This window comes from Lichenostomus cassidix, chromosome 5, assembly GCF_008360975.1.
Source record: "Lichenostomus cassidix isolate B80296 chromosome 5, HeHo_3.0, whole genome shotgun sequence".
Lineage (NCBI taxonomy): Eukaryota > Metazoa > Chordata > Aves > Passeriformes > Meliphagidae > Lichenostomus > Lichenostomus cassidix.
Genome location: NC_139486.1, coordinates 51,953,007 through 51,973,724, shown reverse-complemented (window position 1 = coordinate 51,973,724; position 20,718 = coordinate 51,953,007). Strand labels below are relative to the sequence as shown.

The 20,718-nt window shown below is 40.1% G+C and overlaps 1 protein-coding gene and 1 long non-coding RNA gene across 2 annotated transcripts in view; one reads left to right on the top strand and one right to left on the bottom strand.

The window, feature by feature from the left end:
• PPFIBP2 (PPFIB scaffold protein 2) overlaps positions 1-20,718 on the bottom strand; it is a 77,525-nt gene that overhangs the window by 27,152 nt on the left and 29,655 nt on the right. Inside the window, exons 4-6 of the mRNA XM_085063061.1 lie at positions 14,823-14,912; positions 10,855-10,968; positions 2,569-2,700 (exon numbers count right to left, since the gene is read on the bottom strand). Coding sequence (XP_084919187.1) covers positions 2,569-2,700; positions 10,855-10,968; positions 14,823-14,912 — 336 coding nt within the window. The remainder of the gene's footprint in view (positions 1-2,568; positions 2,701-10,854; positions 10,969-14,822; positions 14,913-20,718) is intronic.
• LOC146436639 (uncharacterized) lies at positions 10,965-14,827 on the top strand. Its single transcript, XR_014852732.1, has 3 exons — positions 10,965-11,401; positions 13,401-13,755; positions 14,262-14,827. It is a non-coding gene; the product is annotated as an uncharacterized LOC146436639 (long non-coding RNA).

The window sequence follows — 20,718 nt, the reverse complement described above, 5'->3', positions numbered from 1 at the left end:
ACATGACAAAGCCAGCTGTGAGACAGTCCATCTACAAGCAGCTATTCTCCTGGCCCTTGTGTAATATACATAAATAAATGGCACTTTAAATTTAGTATGTGCTTGTGAAGAGCCAGAGACAAGTGGCATTCAGTGTGAAATCAATACCTTTGAGAGGAGGTTAGAGATGTGTGATAAACTCTTTGCTGCTGACTAAAACCAAACGTAAATGACAGCTGCACAAGATAAAGTGAAGTGAATCTCACACATTAAAACTTGCTCGTATTTAGAAGGATATCTTAATTTGCTTTCTTTCCTCCTAGCCCAACCAGAAAAATAATTCTGCAGATAAATTCTAAGTGACTGGAAACAGCTGCTGTGAAATAAGCTGATGCAAAATTAGAAAACAGAGCAAATGTGGTTGAACTGAATGATCCTGCAATGCCCCATTTAATTTAAAACTTTTTTAAACCCCGCTATTATATTTAGAAATAGCAGGGTCAGCCATGAAGCATCATTAACAAGCCGTTTAAAATGGTTTAATTACTGGATGCCAAAAACAAGAACGAAATACAGGTAGACTGTGTTTGTCAAAGTGGTTTCTTCATTAGAAAGATGTAGTTGGGCAGTGGAGGTAAAGAATTCAGGAAAACACTCAAAATATTACTAAATTTAGGCAGCTGCAGTCTAATAGTATAAAGAAAATGCATTAATGACTTTCATTCTGATGTTTGAAATTGTGTCTCTACTGAAAAAAATAGCATAATTTACAGGAAAAGGAGCTGAAATAGGTTGAAAGTATTAGAATTCATCCAAACATCCAATTTGATTGGAAGCAACTCATTTGTCCTGATAAATTGGATTAATACTTATTCAGGAGAATCTGAAATAATTATACCAATAGCTCAACAAGCAAACCAAAAATGCTGTTTATTTCCCAGAGTTTTCCTTACAACACCCATTTTTATTGCTTTGTACACACAGGTTTGCAACTTTCAGCAAGCCAGAAATCTAATCACATCTCGGGCCAGTTAATAATTCAGCACGTACTTAACACAATGATTCTCAACTTTTCCATCAGATTAGAATCCTTTTCCATCCCAGCAGGAACGTGTCCTATCACTTAGCAATACCACAAAGGCATCCAGGCCATTAAAACTCAACTTTTCCATCCAAGGGGGCACACACCTTGCTGCAGTAGCAGCAGAAATTCACAGCTCACAGCCTCACCCTCATCACAGGACCAGACCCTACTGGGCACCCAAAAGTCCTGTCAATAAAAATGCACTCAAAGCCTTGCTGCTTTCCAGGAGCCAGGCTGGCTGTGCATGCCCTGCAATAATTTAGGCATCCCAGTATCCCACATGTCATGGGAAGCACTGGGAGCAGGCTGCCATCTGTAGCTGCTCAGACCTGTTCAGATTTTCAGACTGAGTGCTCAGGCCTTCTGTACACAAGGCACTGACGATTATGCCTGCAAGAGCATGAGAAGGGCCACAGGTGGTAAAAACAGCAGCTGGTGCCTCTCTGGCTTGCAAGCTCTGCCAGAAATTGCTCTCTTTACGTTATCTTTGAATCTCTAAAGAAAACTTCAGAGAATAAATAAGTTGAAAACAAACACACCCCAAATGAACCACGTCACCCCAGGCAAAGTACTGATGCAGAGTTATCACATATTCCACTAGCAGAGTTAGGGAGAGCAAACAGTTCCTAATGCTGCCTGGATTTCAAATTCTCCCAAGTCAATATGGAACAAAGTTTGGGGTTTTTTTTTTCAGTCAGCAATGTATAAACGTCAGGCTAAACAATCCTTCCTTTGCAAGCAATCCTCTCCTGCTAGTTGGTCCCCTTACAGGACCACTGAGTAGGGCAACGCATGGCAATTTGTATGAATTTCTCTCTTCCACGATTGCTTTCCTTCCCAGCTCTCACCTGCTGCTCACCACCATGACATGGATGCTGTTCAGATGATTTCCTGTTATACAGCAAAAACCAAAACTCCTTTGATGTCCAGAACTCTCCACATTTGAAGGGGAGTAAGGGCTGGATTTGTCTCCAGCCCATGACATTTTTTTGCTCTGTTTATTATGTAGCCACAAGGGGAAAGACTCATTTGAGGCAAGTGCCCTCCCAAGTGCCACAAACACATGAAAATCCCCAAACTCAGGGCTTGGAGCACCCCTGATACTACTGAGCTGGCAGCATTTTCTGCCACATAAATGAGGGAAGAGCTCTGGTAAGCCTGGCACAGCCATGTCAGTCCAGCTCCTGGGGAAAGGAAAGGGTTAAGTGAACACCCACTGTAATAAATGCTTCTGGAAGGGACTCTGCCTTGATTAAAGCCAAACAGCAACCTCTGAAGTATAATGAGAGAGAGGAAAAGAAACCGCATCCCAAAAATGCATAATCCTACTCCTCACTGAGTTCATAGGATCAGTGATACAGGCTGTGCTGGAAGCATGGAAAATCCTATTCTGTCCTGATTTCAGCCCAGAAGTTCAGGTGTTTGACAACACACCATAGACCAGTGATAGAAAAACATATAAACAAGCTAATTTAAAAAAATAAAAACACACCAAAAAAACTCACCTCAGCTTTGTTCTGTTTCTCTTCATATTCACTCTGCTCCTTTTCCATACCAACCAGCTTAATCTTCAGGTCTGAAACTTCAGCCATCAGATCTAATTTCTGAGTCTCGAGTGATGTGCGACTTAGTAGCTCCTGAAAGCAAAGCAGAATATTTTCCCCAGTTATTTATGTGAGCACTGACAGACTGCCATGTGTTTTATTGGCAGGCCCATATTAAACCCTCAGTTTGAACTGTGTGTTTCTCAAGTGCTGCAGTTATTTTCATCTAAATGTTCTGTGTTAATCACTGAACCATTGTGTCCCACTCCTTATTTCAAGCAAATGTGTGGCAAAGTTAATCCCTGGGCTAGACATGAAATTGAAAGCAATACTAGGGCTGAACAGACACAAACCTACATAATGGCACATTACAAAATAGTTGGCGTCTTCCTACATAATCATCAGACAAAGTTAAGTTTTAGGATTTCATTGCAGACCTTCCAGCCACGTTATTCAATAAAGGATGTATTACAGAATGAGCACCTTAACCAAAATTAAGTACCAAAACCAAGCAACACTTCTGCAGTCACACTGATAGTACATGAAAGCTTACCCAAGTAGCACCTGATAACTTTTGAAGGCTGCACAGTGTGGAGGGAACTGCAGTGAATGAAATGTCCTAACTGGAACCTAAAAGGCAATGTCTAAACTGAGAAACATGTAAAGGAGAAACAACTGGCCAGGAATTTTGCTGGTGTGCCCCAGGTTTGTTTTCCAGATTGCAGAGAAGACATACTGTGGATGGAGTCATATCACTGTGCTTGGAGAATGGTCAATATTCACACCCTCATTGAATCTTTCGCTTTTCAAGAAAGCCAAAGCAAGAAATTACCCAAAATTTAACAGAGTATATTATGTACATAAAACATCTCTGTTGCCTCTATTTTCAAAATGAAAAAAGTCCATTCAGGAGTTAAAGCCTTCCTGAAAAATTGATACTTGGCTTTCCAAGGGACTAATCGATTTTTTAACAAAAGAATGTAGGTCTCCAAACAGTTAAAAGATTTCATGATAATTCATAAATCCCATTAGTGTGCTGATCATATGAAACACATTGAGGAATCACAGCAGACTGTGATTTGAATTACGTGGAAGTGATTTAATCGAAGTTGCCATAGTTAATCTGGATCTGTGCTGATGTTATTGAGGGATCAGAAATCACCACGTCCATCACTCCTTTCTCATCTCTTCCTCTTACCCAAACTGTACAGTACATTGCAGACCATGGCCTGGAGCCAAGGAAGCCACAAAGGTTATTTCAAAAATTACAGAGTTAAAATTCATTTCAAAACCCCAGTCTGCTCTACACATAAGTTATTTTAGTCTGGTGGGGAATATTGCAGAAATTAAAAATAGTACTAAACTTGCATCTGTGTTGCAACACCAATTATCTAAGCCACCCACTATCCCCAATGCCATGCCCATTCCTGCTGACATTGGCAACGATATTTGTGCATGGATGGGAAAATAAACAGAAATGTAGCCTCATGGTTTTGGCTTTTTTCTTTTTTTTTTTCTTCTGTGAATGTAATAAATCAAGCACTAATCAGGAAAAGATATTGCACTGACATTTTTTATGGAGAGACTCTAAGAGGCAGTAAGCCAATGAAATCCCAGGAGGAGCTGCTTTCTACACAGGTGATTACAAATTACAATTATAATTACAAATAACTTCTCTGTCTTCCAGAAAAACATTGATCTGTACAAGTTTCAGAGGCACATTCTAGTCCAGACTGGAACAGGCTCTGTGCTGCTGTTAAGGTAGCAGAGTGCTGCAGGTTAGAAATAGTTAAAAATGACAACTTTAATATGAAATAAGGCCACTGAACATCAGAAAGATGAGCAGGATGAGGCAACTCTGGCCCCACGGACAGACTATTCACTGCTGAACTAAAACAACATCTAGAATTTTTTTTGGACACTGACATGGTGTTCCATGATATGGGAGGAAGATTTCTTAATAAGGCAAGGAGCCACAGCATCCCTCTAGAGATTTTAAACAAAAGATCTATCCTTTGAGTGCACCATCTGGCATTACAACTTATTTTTCCTATAGACCCCAAAATTACCCTTAGTTATGCAGTGCAGAGCAATCCACACTCACTCCTCTCATTCCAAGTTCAGTAGCTCTGTGTGAGCACAGAGGCACTACCTGGCCTAAGTGAGCATTAAGGCAGCTGTTTGGGTTTGTTGGTTTTGGTTTTTTTTTTTTAAATCAACTCAAATTTTTACAATTTGCTCTATAGCTAGGGAATCAGATTCTCAGCTAGAGTAAACTGGCATCAACCTTGTGACTTAAAATAGACAAAACATCTAACTATCCCTTGTTTTCAATGGAGCTCCACTGATTTAAAACAGCTGACAATTCCTCTTGCACCCAGAGAGCCTAACTTTTGCTTTGAAAGCAAGTGCCGTTTAAAGTTAATGTCTCCTCTTGAAATGGGAACATCTGGAAACAATTATTTTCATCTTCAAGCAGATGCTCACAGCGAACAGCTCATTAAGAATGTGAAACATTTTGTTACAGAGAAATTATAGTGTATTTCAGCAGTATGATGCAACTTGAATTTGGCCAGAATAAATATGCAATTGTAAGAAAAGAAAATACAAATTTATGTTATTGGTTTTAAAGCAAAAAAAGATAATATAAGACAGGCAAAATGGTAATTTGGGCTCCAGCAGCTTTAGGAGGATTTTAAAGAGCTGAAAAATAGAACAGCTATAGAACATATCCTAGGGAATCTTAGTTAGAAACAAAATGTTGTTTTTAATTTTAAAATGTATTGTACATTATACTATATAAGTATAATTTGCCTTCTTAAAGTTCTTTTTTTAAACTCAACTTTTAACCTTACAAATTAAGGAGGCATGCAGAAGCTAAGATATACATCTACCAGACAGATCAAAGAACAGCTGTGTTTTTAAAACCTACACTGTATATTCCTAAAGTATTTAATCAAGTTTTCCAATATTCCCAATGAAACTGAAGCACATGCTGTATATCTCACTTCCACATTTAATTGTCTTGGAAATACATAACTTTATAAAGCAGCTTATAAAATGTAACATGACAGAAAATAGCTTGAAAAGAGGACACTACAATTTTTTAGGCTCTCAGCTGCAAGCACAGAAAATTTCAGGATATTTAGCTCTCCACAAAACAGAAGAAACAATCATGCCATACACTGATTGAGAAACCACAAGTAAGATTTAAGTCAAGTGAGGAAGGGGGGGAAAAAACCCCCAAAGTTCCCATTTTGCACTTGCGCACTGTACAAAATACAACATTCAAAAAATTCATATTTTCACCCTTATTGAAAGCTTTGAGAGAGACAGAGAGACCAAGCTACCTACCTGGGAAGCAAAATCCAGCCTAGTGAGGACTGCACTTCTCAAGTGCTGTGTGTCAGCTGTGGCAGAAATAAGATATTTGCTTAGCTGAAAACACAGCTGAGAGCAATGTACGTGTGTAATCACCATGAAATGGTGCAAGTCAGTAGCAGGCAGGGAATTACAGCCCTCCAATCCATCATTTGCCCATTATATGGTTAAGCAAGGGAAAGGACAGAACTTCCCATAGCACTGCCAGCTTGAACAGCCCTTGGATCTGCCTGTGGAGCAGATTCCTGCCCACGTTAACTGCAAAGTAGCAAAACAGTGGAATGCTCACCTGGACAGATAAAGCTGCACAGCTTGAGAGCACGCTCTGGAAACCTTGCAGCTCAACCAGAGCAGCACAGAGCACACTTCAAAATCTGAAACACTGAGCCAGCTGCTGGCAAGAAGCTCCTGCGTGCTATAAACAAGTGCTGAAATTCATCTAAGATCAGATAACTCAGGCAACTGAAAGTTGAAGGAATGGTCTTTGCCAGCCAGCAAAGTTCCTGAGAAGCAAACAGATACACAGCAGATTTATACCCTGCAACCAAGACAGGATTCTGGCTCCCCTGAGCATGAGACAACTGCAAAACCAGAGCAGGTACACACTAAATGCTGTTGGATTCAAGTTCCTACTCTCATACAGCTCCTCCCTGCATTCTTTTAATCCAGTTTTTTAAAGGATTCTCCACTGTGCTGCACACAGGGCACTGTCTGGCACACTTTCCTCTGGCCCTTGCACCCAGGGAGAAATAGGCCATAAACTGACACCAGAACAGAAATCCACTCCTGTTTACATACAAACATTTACATTTTTATGTGTATTTTTTTAAGACTTAAAGGATTCTAAAAGGAAGCCCTTTGTAATTTGTGAGAGAATTTACTTGACTGAAAACACAATCATGCTTACACAACACAACCATCCAGCAAGAGTCCCCTGGATTTTGTCAGAAATTATTTGGAAGGCAGAAAGACACCATCAGACCACATCTAGGATTTGGCACAGGTCAGATACAGGAAAAACACTGCCACCCAGACCAGCATTTTCATTTGCAAAGCAAACTGCTGTCCTTTATACCAGAGAGCTTCAATGGAAATTACTATCTGTTAAATAAATAAAATGCAGCTCTGGAATAGCAAAGAGGCAACCAACCAGAATTACTCATGGTAATTACCAATAAACACATGTAAAGGAATGTTGGAGGTGATATCTGTGTGTGCAGAAAGTTCACTTTTCACATGGACATGGCACAGCTGTCAAGCTTGACAGCACAGATTCCACAGCACTGAAGTGTTTACATCAAGCATGGCTGGTACTTTCTATTATGGGACACTTTAGGCAACTCCATAGAGCAAAAATTACTTCTGCTTTCCAGGTCTACAGCACATTGATAGGAGGTTCCCCCAAGGCTCTTTATCCTCTGAAAAAATATTTCTTTCTTAAAATTGACTGGAAGAAAGTAATGCCACAAAGCAACTTAGAACAAGACACACATCATTAGTCTCCAAAATTGTGTGTAACTTTACATTTTAAAGCAGTTGATGTACTGCAAATGGGCTGCCACAGCATAAATTGTTTTCCTAGGATAATTTTAGGAAGTTTTAAAAATTTTACTTCTAGACATATCCATTGCAGTGTACTAAGGGGAAAGGCAGGTATCTGCTCACACAGGTCAGCTTTTCCATATCCTTTATACATTCAATAGCAAGACAGACATGCCACTGGAAGGTAATTCAATGAGATTAAACTTGTGTTTTGCTCCCAGCCATGTACCAGAAAATTTTCTGTTACGATTTACCATGAAGGATGACCTTATTTCTTGCCCCCAAACTGAATTATACTTAAAGACTGATTTAAAGTTTTGCCATTGACTTTCATGAGTTTTCAAAAGGCCTGGTTTGTTTTTTTGAAGAAAGAGAATGCAGACACCTTTAAGGTGGAAAAATGCTTTCCTTCATTACAGCCTGTGGTGGGAAAAGTGTCCTTACCAAAGTAAAATGCTAGATTTGACACCGTAAACATCACATTATCTGTAACTGTGCACGCCAGGGCATCTTCATCTCTCACCCAGGATCCTCTCATCTCTCACATGCTGCTGAGCTGTATTTTCCTTGGCTGTGGTTCCATAAACAGTGAGGTCAAAGCACATCTCTCCATTTCCCTTATGCCACACCTTGACCTTTTCTGTGAGTTGTCTGACTCACCCACCAGAAAAACAACCCCTTCCTTCTGAACCCCAGGTTCGTTTTCTCCCAGTCATTGAGGAGAAAGTTTGCTGAGCATGACAATCAGTATCAAATCATTGGCAGAAGCAACATGGTCAAGGAGAGGGAGAAAGATTGAGGCCTTCTCTGCTGCTCCCACTCCACATGCAAGATGCCCACCCAAACCACTGAACAGCCATTTTATGTTACTTGTGTAAATTTTATCTCAGTTGCTGTTTCAGAAGTGGTTCCATTTGTAGCAGGGTTCAAAACAACTGTGCATAAATTATAAGCCAGATGGATTTTTTGCCAGTAACCCCACCCTGCCAAAGAGGACAAGTCTCTGCTAGCACAGATTCAGCAAAAACTACTTTACAGGGTAGCATGAGATACTCTTTCTGCTGTGGAACTACCAGATATCATCATTAAGTTATCTTAAACTTTACAATTTTTGTTTTTATTGAAGCTTTTTTGGCACAGAATTAATTGTGAGTCATTCCTCTTACCATTCTTGAAATTTAAAAGAGAGGGCTTTATCTTTACAGTTTCATTTTCCACTTATAGGAAGCAGTTGACTTAAGTTCACAACGGCATAAATCAGTGGAGTTCAATATATTGTAAATAAGGAAGCAAAACCATGAAATAAACCTGAATTTACACACCTCCCCCAGGAGGGAAATAAGTCATTCTGAAAAGCAGGACACCAGCAGCTGCTGGCTGAGAAGATCTGAACCTAACTCTCCCCAAGACCTGACTGATCCATCTACTGAAGCCCCTGAGGCCACACACTCACTCCACTTTTGACAAATTATCTGCAGAAAAGTCCACTGGCCACGAATCTTACATGAATGTCAGAACCACCGTGTGATCAGGTCATTCTCTTATCCCCGAACCTCAACTCATCACCCATAGAGGATAATCTTTTCCACAAGATGAATTGAGAAAAGAACCTTCAAAATAAATGATATTAAATAGGTTCCTCTGCTGAGACAATAAATGTCCAACTACTCTGACTGCTGACAGATCTTACTTGCGTTTCCCATATCCCACTGTCTGCTGGGAGAAACAACTACTGCTGCTCAAAGTTATCTCAAAATTTAGGTCTAAAGTTTATAGTCAACATATCTGGAGAGTCTCTGACTTCTTCAGCTTTGGTGCAGCCTTTTCTGGCTTATCACTTTAGGATCAGCTTTGAAAGCAATTGTGCACATGCCTAATGCCAGATGCGTACATGCAAACATTTTCACTGAAGCAGCAACGTTCGTGCAACATTATATTCCATTTTCAGATGTTCTGATTAGTAAGGCTTTACATTCACAGTTTCCTCAGAAGACTATCTGGGCGAAAGATTTTAAGTCAGAGAAAGAATAAACAGTTTAAGCAGAAGTCACAGAACAACTATCTAGTTTTATATTGGAACAGAAAGCTTCTGCACTTTGTTGTGAATGCCTTCCTGGAGTCTGAAAACAGATTTTCAAAACTTAAATAATTACTGTCCTTTGCATTTTACTCCAGATCTCACTGGAGAACTACACGAACTCGCTGTTTGCTTTTTTAAAGATGTCCCCCCAGAATAAAACTGTCTCTAGCTGGAAGCATTTTGGGGTGAAAAAGTTTTGTGAAATGGAAGTTTTTTTTCAAGAATTTTTGAATGTTTAGGATATGTTTAGGATACAATTTCAAATGTTTAGGATACAATTTCATAGTATAGAAACTGCTGCTGTGTGTCCATGCATATGTACAAGAACCCTTATCATAATTTAAAGGTATGATCAGTTCTTAAAAAGGCTTGTATCTCTCACATAGACTAAACCAGCAAAATAATAACACAAAATTTTGTGTGGGGAGAGGATCTAAGTTCATCAAGAACAGTATCTATACTACAAATTTCTGGCATAGATTTTTGAGGCTTATTTACAGTTGCAGATATATTTTTTGTATCTAAGTACTGCATTAACAGTGGATGATCTGCATCTCTAACAACAGAAAATTGGACCAGGAAAGATCTTTTGTATCAACAGACTTGCAAGTTCTGCAGTAATGTATGAAATGTAAGGTATTTAATTTTTTGTTTGCCCTGCTCCCTCAACATATAACAACAAAGAGGAAGAATGAAATCACATAGCCTGAAACTGTTGATTGAAATAAAGAAAAAACGTCTCTATAGAATAATTTTCTTAAATATGGAGAAGGGGAAAGCTCCTAAGTTAAACAAAAATGGATATAGAACAGAACTTGATAGAATAATTAATTCCAACTTGCTACTCGTTCAACTTCAAAGCCACAGGAAAACAGAAGGCATTTGAAAAAAACTTCTTAATTCTATAACTCCTACATGTATTAGATACATTTAACCTGTCTAACCAGTTACTCAGCCATGTCCAAATAAGCACAGCTCAAATAAGACACAATAGTTTCATTTTACATGCTGCCACGTACAGTATTATGCAACCAGCCAGTAAAACTTTTCTGCAACAGCAAAACAAAGAAACATTTATGGGGGGGGGGGGGGGAAGTGCAAAGCAGGAGAACAATAAAAGAGGCATTTTTTTTCTCCATGTTTTATCCTGTTGCCAAAGGCAGTCACACTTGCAAGCAAGCTGACCATGTGTGTTCATCCCTGTGCTGGAGAAGGCTATGGAACTCTGCAATCCAGATTTTTACCTGTTGGAGCATTTCTTCTGTCGCATTCAGCTTCAACTGATGCCCCTCGAGACAGATTTCTAAGTCCCGGATTTTCTCTCCTTGAGCTTCCACCTGGTCTGTGAGAACACTCACCTGTAATTGGAGAGCAGAAGCACAACACTACTGAACTGACTGTAAATAAGTTTCAATTACCTTATACATATAACATCCAAATGCACGTTTTAACAAGAAGTTCTCCTTTAAAGCCCTCAATGCTTTAATATTCTGGCGCACTGCAGCAACCTGCTCTGCCAGGACAGACAGTTTTGCAGTCTTACCTCTATTTTGCTCCAACCCCGCCCTCTCATCTCCCCTCCCCTGCAACTGTTTCATTTTGATATAAAAAAGAAAGGGCATTTCAAGAAGAGATGGAATGCTGCCTATAGATAGCTTGGGTCCTTTCATGCAAAAGCCTGAAAAATTGGAAAGGAGCAAACAAGAACAGAGGACATTGGAAATAATTTATGTGGTTTTGGAGCAGGCATTGCCATTTCGGGTTCTGTTGGCATTTCACTCCCTAGAACAGGTAAGTAGGAAAACTGTTCATTCCAAACCCAACCAACTACTTTACTGCTTACAAGAACAAAACCCCAGCTTACCTATCCATAAAGAGTTCTGAAGTTATAAGGAATGTAATGAGTAAAAGGCATGTTTTAGCAGTGGCAAAGTTCTATTCCAACAAAAATTCCCAGGCTTTGGCAAGCCAAAACATGAAAGCAAAAGCAGTGAGATACAGACAGTGAATCCCAGGAAAAGAAGCAATAAGCAATCCTGGTAAAGAGCTGTGGGAATGGTGGTGCAGAGCAGTGAGTGTGCAATAAGGAAAGCCCAGCAGCTGAACCCAGATCTTGCAAAGCAGAAAAAACTGCACCCAGGAAAACACTAGAAAGACATGGAAAAAACCCCAGTGATAATTCTTATGTTAAGCACACTCTATATATTCATTTTGACTATTTATTTATATAAAAGCCTTGATTATTCTAGAAAAATATTATCTCAAACAAACAAAGGAGCCTAAGGTGTTTTAAACTCCATTTTGAGAGAGATGCATTAACAAAAACTTATATATGCTCTCACATCCAACTCTGAAATACCTTTATTAATAAAAAAAAAAAATACAGTGTGTGGAAGTGAAACTTCTAAGACATATCCACCATGAAGCATATTGAAAACCTAATGAACAATTGAGTTCACTTCAGGGAATCTGCAGAAGAAGAGACCTCTGTATTTGTTTTACCTGCAAACATAATGACATACATGCCTGGGAAAGAATCACAGAAACAAAGAAAGAAAAAGAAAAACAGAAAGCTGTTTTATTTTTTTCCCATTAAAGTAGTTGGCTGTAGCTTAGAGTCCAGCTGAAGTCAGAATGAGAGATGACAGGAAGGAGTGGGTGGAGGCAGATGGCAGGGGGACACATCCAAGTTGGGGCAGGAGAACTCCTCGGGAGGAAGTCTGTTGCTTGTCTGCTTTGTTTTGTTCCCATTAAATGAAGGATGATACACAAAAACCCCCATGTGAGGCCAGAAGGCAAGAAGAAACAAACTGAATCCTCTCCTTCATGCAGTGCAGGTTCCAGAGAAAGAAAACCAGCTCTATTTAGAGCAACAGGTTAGGTTTAAACACCTGGAAGGAAAACCCTGCATGTTAAATGTGACCTGCAAAGGAATTTACTAGTAGCTTAGCAGCTTTAGAAGCATGTGTTGGGTGTTCCAGCAGTTGGGTTGAGAGGCACATTAGCCACTTTGAGCTCATATTTTCCCCTCTATCCAGGATCACATCTGCCAGAGTCTTCAAGGAATCTGTAGGCTGCACCCAGAACATAATCCCAGTTTATGCTACGCTGGCAATTCCATTTTGCTGTAGGAGTGCAACACCTGCAAGACTCAGCCTGTAGCTAATATATTTTCTGTAGAAGTGAGGTATATTGAACACCTAGCTAAAAATCAAGTGTTAGAAAGGTTTAAAAGTCTGAGGCAAGCCTGGAGTGCCCCCAGCCTCCAATTCCCTATGGATTCCAGCTACGGCCCAGTCATTGGCCCAGCTCAGCATGAGCCAGAGACTAGAGGTGACTAGTTTCTCATCCTTCCTGCCAAAGCTCACACCCAGCAGCCAGGTTTGTACCAGCAGCCTCCCCCAGGCCATGTAACCTCAGCGTGGGGTTGGCCTGTGCTCCTCATGTTCGACTGTCTGCATGGAAGAACTGGTGTAAATCAGGTCCTAAACCCAGCTCTGCCTTGGCATCTTTGTTGTTGTTGTTATTGTTGATGTTCATCTTCCAGACTGAGGTTTTCATCTATCTTATTTGCCTGGGGTTTTTGCAGTTCTGCAGCAATGCTGTGCAGTGGGAAAGGAATATGCATAAATATTGACTAAGCCTTTGGGTTTGATGGAGAGAGGGTGGTGATGGGAGTGAAAGGCAAGAGAGAGACATTTTCTAGTTCTGATTTTACTCTATTCCTTCTAAGAAGAACTCTAGGCAGGTCTCCAAAGCATGTAATAAAATCCCCTGTCTGCATTCTCAGGTACCTGTTTGTGTGGATGAAGAAACAGTTACTGAAAATCTGCATGACAAAGACAGCAAAAGCACATCCTGAGCAGTAGACTGGGATAGTCTTTAGGAACTTATCAGCACTGGTCCTGTGAGATCCACAAAAGCTGACACACAGACAGGACTGCACAGATATGTGAGGAAAAAAAGGAGACCCTCACAGCCAAAGCCACAGGTGCACCAGTTCCACCCTCAGCTGGGGCCTCCTGATTGTCTCTCTGCTCATGAGCTGCTTGTATGTGCAAGATATGAATGTACAGTGTGAAAAGTCGTTTGCTATTATTACTAGAATCAAGATTTTAGACTTAATACCACTTGATTAATAAAAGGTGTTCTAATAAATATCAATTGTAAAGAGAATTTGTAGCACACACTTAAATTCTAACCAGAAGTTTGTTTTAAGTCAGCTTTTTTCCCCCGAAATTTGGTAATAGCAATTTAGTTTGACAGTAATGAAAAAAAAATCCAACCAAGCCAAAGCTTGTGTCTGAAAACATTTATTGTTTGTTGAACAACAGCAGTGAGACCTCTGCTCAGTAAATGAACACAAGTGTGAGCAAAACACACAGGATAAGACACGTTTACAGAAACTCGTGACTGAAAGCAGGGAGAACACCTACCCAACACACTTCAGTTGTGTTTGATATAAATGTGTATGCTTATAGTATGCATTTGAAAGCATGAAGGGAAAGGATATGCAAAAAGCATTTAAATACTCTCCAGCTTCTGTTTTAAAAGGCATAGAATGTATTTTACAGTTTAGTATTAGCGAAAATACACAGAAAAAAAAATTAAGTTTTTTTTTTAAAGTTGTGCAATGTGTGGTTTTTTCCAGGAGGAAAACTTACATTGGACAGAGGATCTGTTAGAAAAAGACTTGGTAAACTGAGAAACAGAAGACCTGGAGGAGCCTAGGCATGCATTTTACTGTCAAATTTTCTTTATCCCCCTTTACCTCCCCCTTAAGCTTTTGTATGATGTAAACAATTTGGTACAGCATATAAACAGGAAAAATACCAGTTCTATCCACCTGGCAGTCTTGTGGTTCATTAAAAATGGTGTTACAGAGAACCTAGAAAACTGGCACAACCCAGCAAACCTAGAGAAGCCTAGAAAGCCACCATCACTGCAGTGCCCTGGGACCCCACAGCACTATTTTTAATCCCTTTGGCATTCTCCCCCCTTTTACTGCTGTTTCAGCCCTCTCCTCTGCCACGTTCCCCCACCATGAAATCAATCAGAGGGATTATACAGATTATAAACTCATTCCTGGTTAAACATCATTCACATTTGGTGACCTGCTGACATTTGTTTAACACAAAATACTCTGCCACTTCAGCTTCTATGCACTGAATATCAACTATGCAGACAATGTTCTTCCCTCTTTCAGACATACCTGCAGGATGAGAGACTCTTTATCGCCTTCTAATCGTGCCAACCTTTCTTGGTAAGTTTCATTATTGGATGAATGATGGTTCACCTGTGACTGGGAGGAAAAAAAAGTGCCATGAGAATTTTTACGGCCAAAGTTTCAAGCAATAGTTAATAAAAGTTGTGTATATTAAACAGTATTTACAACCAAAAAAAAAAGAAAAAAAAAGAAAAAAAAAGAAAAAAAAAGAAAAAAAAAGAAAAAAAAAGAAAAAAAATGGACCTATCTATAGACCAGAACTGTCTATTTCAAATGCATTAAGCCTTTGGCATATACCTTTTCTAGCTGTGTTTTGGATACTATATCATTTCCAGCAATCAAGACTGGTATAGGAATAGATTGGCATTTTCTAGAAAATTTTAATTTCAATAATAAATACCATTTATCATAACAAAACCCATTTAATTTGAAATATCTGGTCTCTGCAGTCTTTTGCCAAAATCAAGGAATCTTGTGTTTACTTTTAAGTGGTAAAAATTGCTATAGGTTTATATTATTCCTAGAAATTACTGAAGGAAAATGAGAAGTTTTTTTGTCAGCAATTAAAAATACATTTAAATGATCAAATCCTTATCAGGAAGTACTCTAGCTACACAATCACTTCTGGATTTCTAAATGGCTCTAGGGAGCCAAACCTTCTAAAACATGACCTGTCCCTAACTGTCATGTCCCACTTCCTATGAATTTTAATACTTCACATGGAAACACAGTAATTTAAAAAAATTGCTGCTTTATTTTAAGAAGTTTCGAAGAGTCTCCTAGGTTCATTCTGCCCCCTAACACATTGTGGGAATGGAGCTGTTTGCTCAGAGCATCAAAAGTAACCTGAGCCCCCAGAGGTTCATTTCCCAGCTCCATTTCTGCCAGGGAATCCAACACTCATCCTGGCTATTCAGCTAACACAGGAATCCAAGGAGTCCCCTTCAACTGCAGCTGACCACTCATTTATAGTTACTTGCACAATGGCACCAATAGGATTATAATCCTCCTCTCCAACTGTCCTTTCTTTTACAGCCAAACATTTGTGAATAGATTTTTTAGAAAAAATATTAAATATATTAATGGCTTCTTTATCTATACTGAGGCCTTCAGGCCCAAATGTGAAATGGATGGTGAAAATAAACATGGTGCTAAATTAACACAAATCAAGAAATCAAATTTTTATCCAATCAAAAGAAACTTTTCAAGCCATAAAGTGCTGAGCTAGATGTAAGTGGGGCACCTTTTTAGCTGAGAGAAACCAAGCACCCCTGTCTCAGATTATTTTGAAAGAAATTGAGAGAATCACAATGGCACCAACAAACACAACTTTTCTGTCTTTTCTTCACGGGTTAATTTTCCAAGATTTGTTGCTTTCTTTTGGCTCCTCTTCACCATTTCCCAACTTCTTTTGAAATTAAGGGCCTAAGAGAAGGCACAGGCGTCCAGTTGAAACTGGCTTGAGTGGTAAAATCTTTTCACAGACTCTTGGGCCATATTTTGTTCCATAATAACCATATAGTAAAATTCATATATTTTCATCCTAGGACCCATAACTTCCATATCCTTTTAAAATGCTTTTATTTAGCTGCCGTCCTGTTCATTCTGCTTTTACTCATTGTTCCTGCTTAAATGTATAACTTGGGGCAAGTCTGCACTGACTTGCATTCTATTATTTATACTCTTTTTCCTGTGCATCTGGATCTTTAGTTTTAATCATGCCCTTCAGTGTAGCTGCAAGGCCCTTAACTAGAATCACCTCTAAATTCAATAATCTTGGTCTTTTGACCTTGTTCAAGGGGACAAGAACATTAAAAACAGAATGTGCAGAACCTCACTCCACACCTCACTTACCAGCATTCATCATCATCATCATAACATGTGAATGCTACTCAAAATATACTTTGGTCACTAGTTTTTGACCAGTTCACAGTAAGTACAACTGAGGTTCAAGACCTCACAGAAATGCCTCTAAACATGCAGGTGTGAAGTCAGCCAGAAAGGGCTCAGATAAGCACAGGAAAGTACAGTAGACAGAAAAATGACCTGCTAAATAAAAGTGTCTGATTGACGTACAGCAGTTGTCTAAGACGTGGTAATTCTTTGTGGCATGTATAAAGACAAGATAAAACAATGTAACATGAACCAAGGCCATCTGCGGATGGTTGGGTGCATTCTGCAGCTGTGAGAGTTGGGACTGAGGGGAAACTGAGCAAGACCTCACATGGATCAGCAGCAACTGAATCCAGGACCCACAGCACTAAAGACACGAGACCACAGATGATTCCTGTTGCTCTAAGAGCTCACAAACAATAAATAAACACTGGGCATGTGGTTACACTAGTCTAAAAAACTGAATCTACAAGATTTCATCAGAAGATCCAGCATTAAAGACCGAAAGTTGTTACCTGGGCTTGCCAAATTGTAAGCCAAATATGTTAACTATGTCTCTTACAGTCAAAGAATGAGAGCTTGCATAAAACCTGTGAAAAAGTTTATGATAACACATGATAACAAAGTAGGAGGAGAGATAGGCTAAGGCAAGGTAGCTAAAAATATGTTGATGGCAGTATGACTGCAGGTGAAAAATCAACTGCATACCATAAATAGTTTGCCTGAAGGAATCACAGAATCCTTAAGGCTGGAAAAGACTTGTAAGATCATTGAGTCCAACCAGCACCACCACCATTTTCGCCAGTAAACCATGTCCTCAAGTATCATTTCTACACAATTTTTGAACTCTTCCAGGAATGGTGTCTCCACCATTTCCCTGGGCAGTCTGTTCCCATGTTATAACCCTTTCTGTAAAGAAATTCTTCTTGATACTGAATTTAACCACTCTCGGTGCAACTTGTGGTCATTTCCTCTTGTCCTGTCACTGGTTACCTGTGAGAAGAGACCAATCCCCACCTGGCTACAGCTTCTTTTCAGGCAATTGTTGAGAGCAATTAGGTCTCCCCTGAGCCTCCTTTTCTCCAGGCTGAACGGCTCCAGCTCCCTCAGCCATTCCTCATGGGACTCTCCAGACCCTTCTGCAGCTCTGCTGCCCTTCTCTGGTCTCTCTCCAGCCCCTCAATGTCCTTCCTGAGCTGAGGGGCCCAGAGCTGGGCCCAGCACTCGAGGTGTGGCCTCAGCAGTGCTGAGTGCAGGGGGTCAATCCCTGCTCTGGTCCTGCTGGTCATTCTACTCCTGATACAGACCAAGATGTCACAGGCCTTCTTGGCCACCTGGGCTCACTGTTGGCTCATGTTCAGCCCCTCTCAACCAGCACCCCCAGGTCATTTTCCCTGGGTCACTTTCCAGCCATTCCTCCCCCAGCCTGCAGCTCTGCCTGGGGTTGTTGTGACCCAAGGGCAGGCCTGGCACTGGGACTTGTTAACTCATCCTGCTGGGCTTGTCCCCATCCCTCCAGCCTGTCCAGATCCTTCTGCAGAGCCCTCCTACCCTCCAGCACATCAACACTCCCACCCAATTTACTGTTGTCTGTGGATTTACTGAGGGAGCCCTTCATGCCTTCATCCAGGTCATGGATAAAGACATAACCAGGACCAGCCCCAGCACTGAACCTGGGGGACACTACTGGTGACCATCCTCAGCTGGATGTGACTCCATCCACCACCACTCTCTGGGCCAGGACACCCAGTCAGATTTTACCCACTGAAGAGTGCACTTGTCCAAGACAGGAAGCTGCAAAGCAATTTCTTGGAGCACCTGTATTACAATCTCCTTAGCAATTTTGGATATAGTTTGCTGCCCATCAGGTTGCAAAAGATATTAGCATAAGAAGTTTCCTGAAACAATTCCAAATCAGCTGTTTCTCCTGGTTCTAGAAAAAGAAAAGCAAAAGACAGCTTTCCATTTTTTTTTCCATCAAAAAGCATTCCATCACCACTTTAGCATCTTCACTTTTATTTTCCAAATCTCTCTTTGGAATATGCTCACTGATTTAATATGAACATAGTATTGGTAGCTGCTGGAAAGAGTCTAAATATTGCTTGCACGACCCAGTCATTACCGAGTCCTTTTCCAAGAAAAAGGGCTTAAATTTTCCTTCTTCTGTGACACAAAAAGCTCAGAATTTGGAGAGCAATTCAATAGCTTTGATTTAAAATGGGGATAATCAACAAAAGTATGAAAGGATATGGCAAGAAAGGGAAGAAATGGTCAGCTGATGTTCTCCTCGTGTGTGCCTTTTCTGCACCAAGAATCTCCAACACAGCTAATTTTAATCCAAACCCTGCCAACTTCTGAAGTTGCTCATCAAGCTGTTACACAGAAATTTGTCACAAACACCATGGATCTCATCCTGGGCAATGGAGCAGGGAGGAGCTGGGAAAAGAACCCTGGCAGTCAGTTAAAGTGGTGATTTGTAAGCTTTTTCAACAAGTCACCCGCCTCTTTGAGGTGACAGATTATGTCATAACCCTCCTCTCTCTTTACTCACATGAATCACCTTCAGCTCCACTGATAATTGAACAGGATGCCTGTGACAGCAATAATACTTGTATTAATGGGGAAGATTAGGGACATGCTTGATTTGTTGCCTTTTGTTGTAGTTTAGAAGCTGAAAGGCAGGAGTATGGCCAGCAGGGTTCAGCCAGTCAGCTTTACCACAAACTCCCAGCAGCACACAGACCGCAGGATTACATTTCAACACAAGCAAATGTGGACTGTAGACTCTTCCCAGCATATTTGGAGCTGATAATATTTAGAAGAGTATGATCTTTCCATCTCTGTAGTACTCTTTTGGTCAGTGGAATTATGTTCTGAGTCACAAGGAGCTGTATTATGAAGTGGTGAGTGAGCAGCTTACACAGTAAACATTTTTATTTGCATCTGACTATGGATGCAATACAAATTTAATCTCTTGGCATGTTAGTGCTACCTCAGATACACACCCATCTGAATATATGTGCATTCCCTCAGTTACCTGAGAGGAGGAGGAGAAGGCTGGAACATGCTTTCTGGATCTATAATTCTTGCCTTTCATCTGAAGGCAATTAGTAAATCAACACAAGGATTTTTTTATTTGCCATTGTTACTGGTTGGTTAACATGAAAGTAGCAGTCACTTGGAAAAAGCTGACAGTGCATAGTCTGAAACTAAGCAAAGACAGAATTAAGTAAATTTTGGTAGTCCTTAAAACAAAAGAATCTTAAACAAATATATTTAATTTTCTGGACAATTTTTCCAAAAACTAATACTTGTTTTTTTCTTCCAGATAGTTACATGTCTTAAAAGAAAATATCCTTACAGAAGTCATAAGATTCACCTTCAATATCTTGAACTTAATACCTACATCATGGGTTTGATCTTTCCACCTCTTGCTAGTACAGGGTATGAATCTCCTCCAGAAGAAAGGAAAGCATAAGAACAATGTATATCAATTTCAGGCCAGCCATCAGCTCTGTGCCACACTGTTTGCAGTAAATATTAGCATTTATATTAATAATTTCTGGCTATAGCTACATGTCTACATACCAAAACGTGGGTTGTGCCATTTTTATTTGGAATGGTGTCTTCAAATTAAGGGCAGGTGGAAAAATAAGAATAAAGCAACAGGATAACACGAAATTATATGTGAACCCTCTAAACCAAATCCCTTGGGAGAACCAAAGGATTTCTTACCAGACTTCTGCTCAAAACCAGACCCTTCTTTCTATGCATCTGAAAATAGCAGTTGTGTCTGTTGTTTTGCCTGTCTGGATCTCGTGATTTTTGTTTTTGTTTGCTGCCCTAACCCACTCCAAGCCACAGATACCACACAAAATCCAGTCCAGCCAACCCCTGCAACATCAAAACCCATCTGGGTCTCTGAAGTGATTTCTGCTAATGATGAAATTTGAGCCAGCTCTGGCATACTTCACCAAGGCTTTATGGA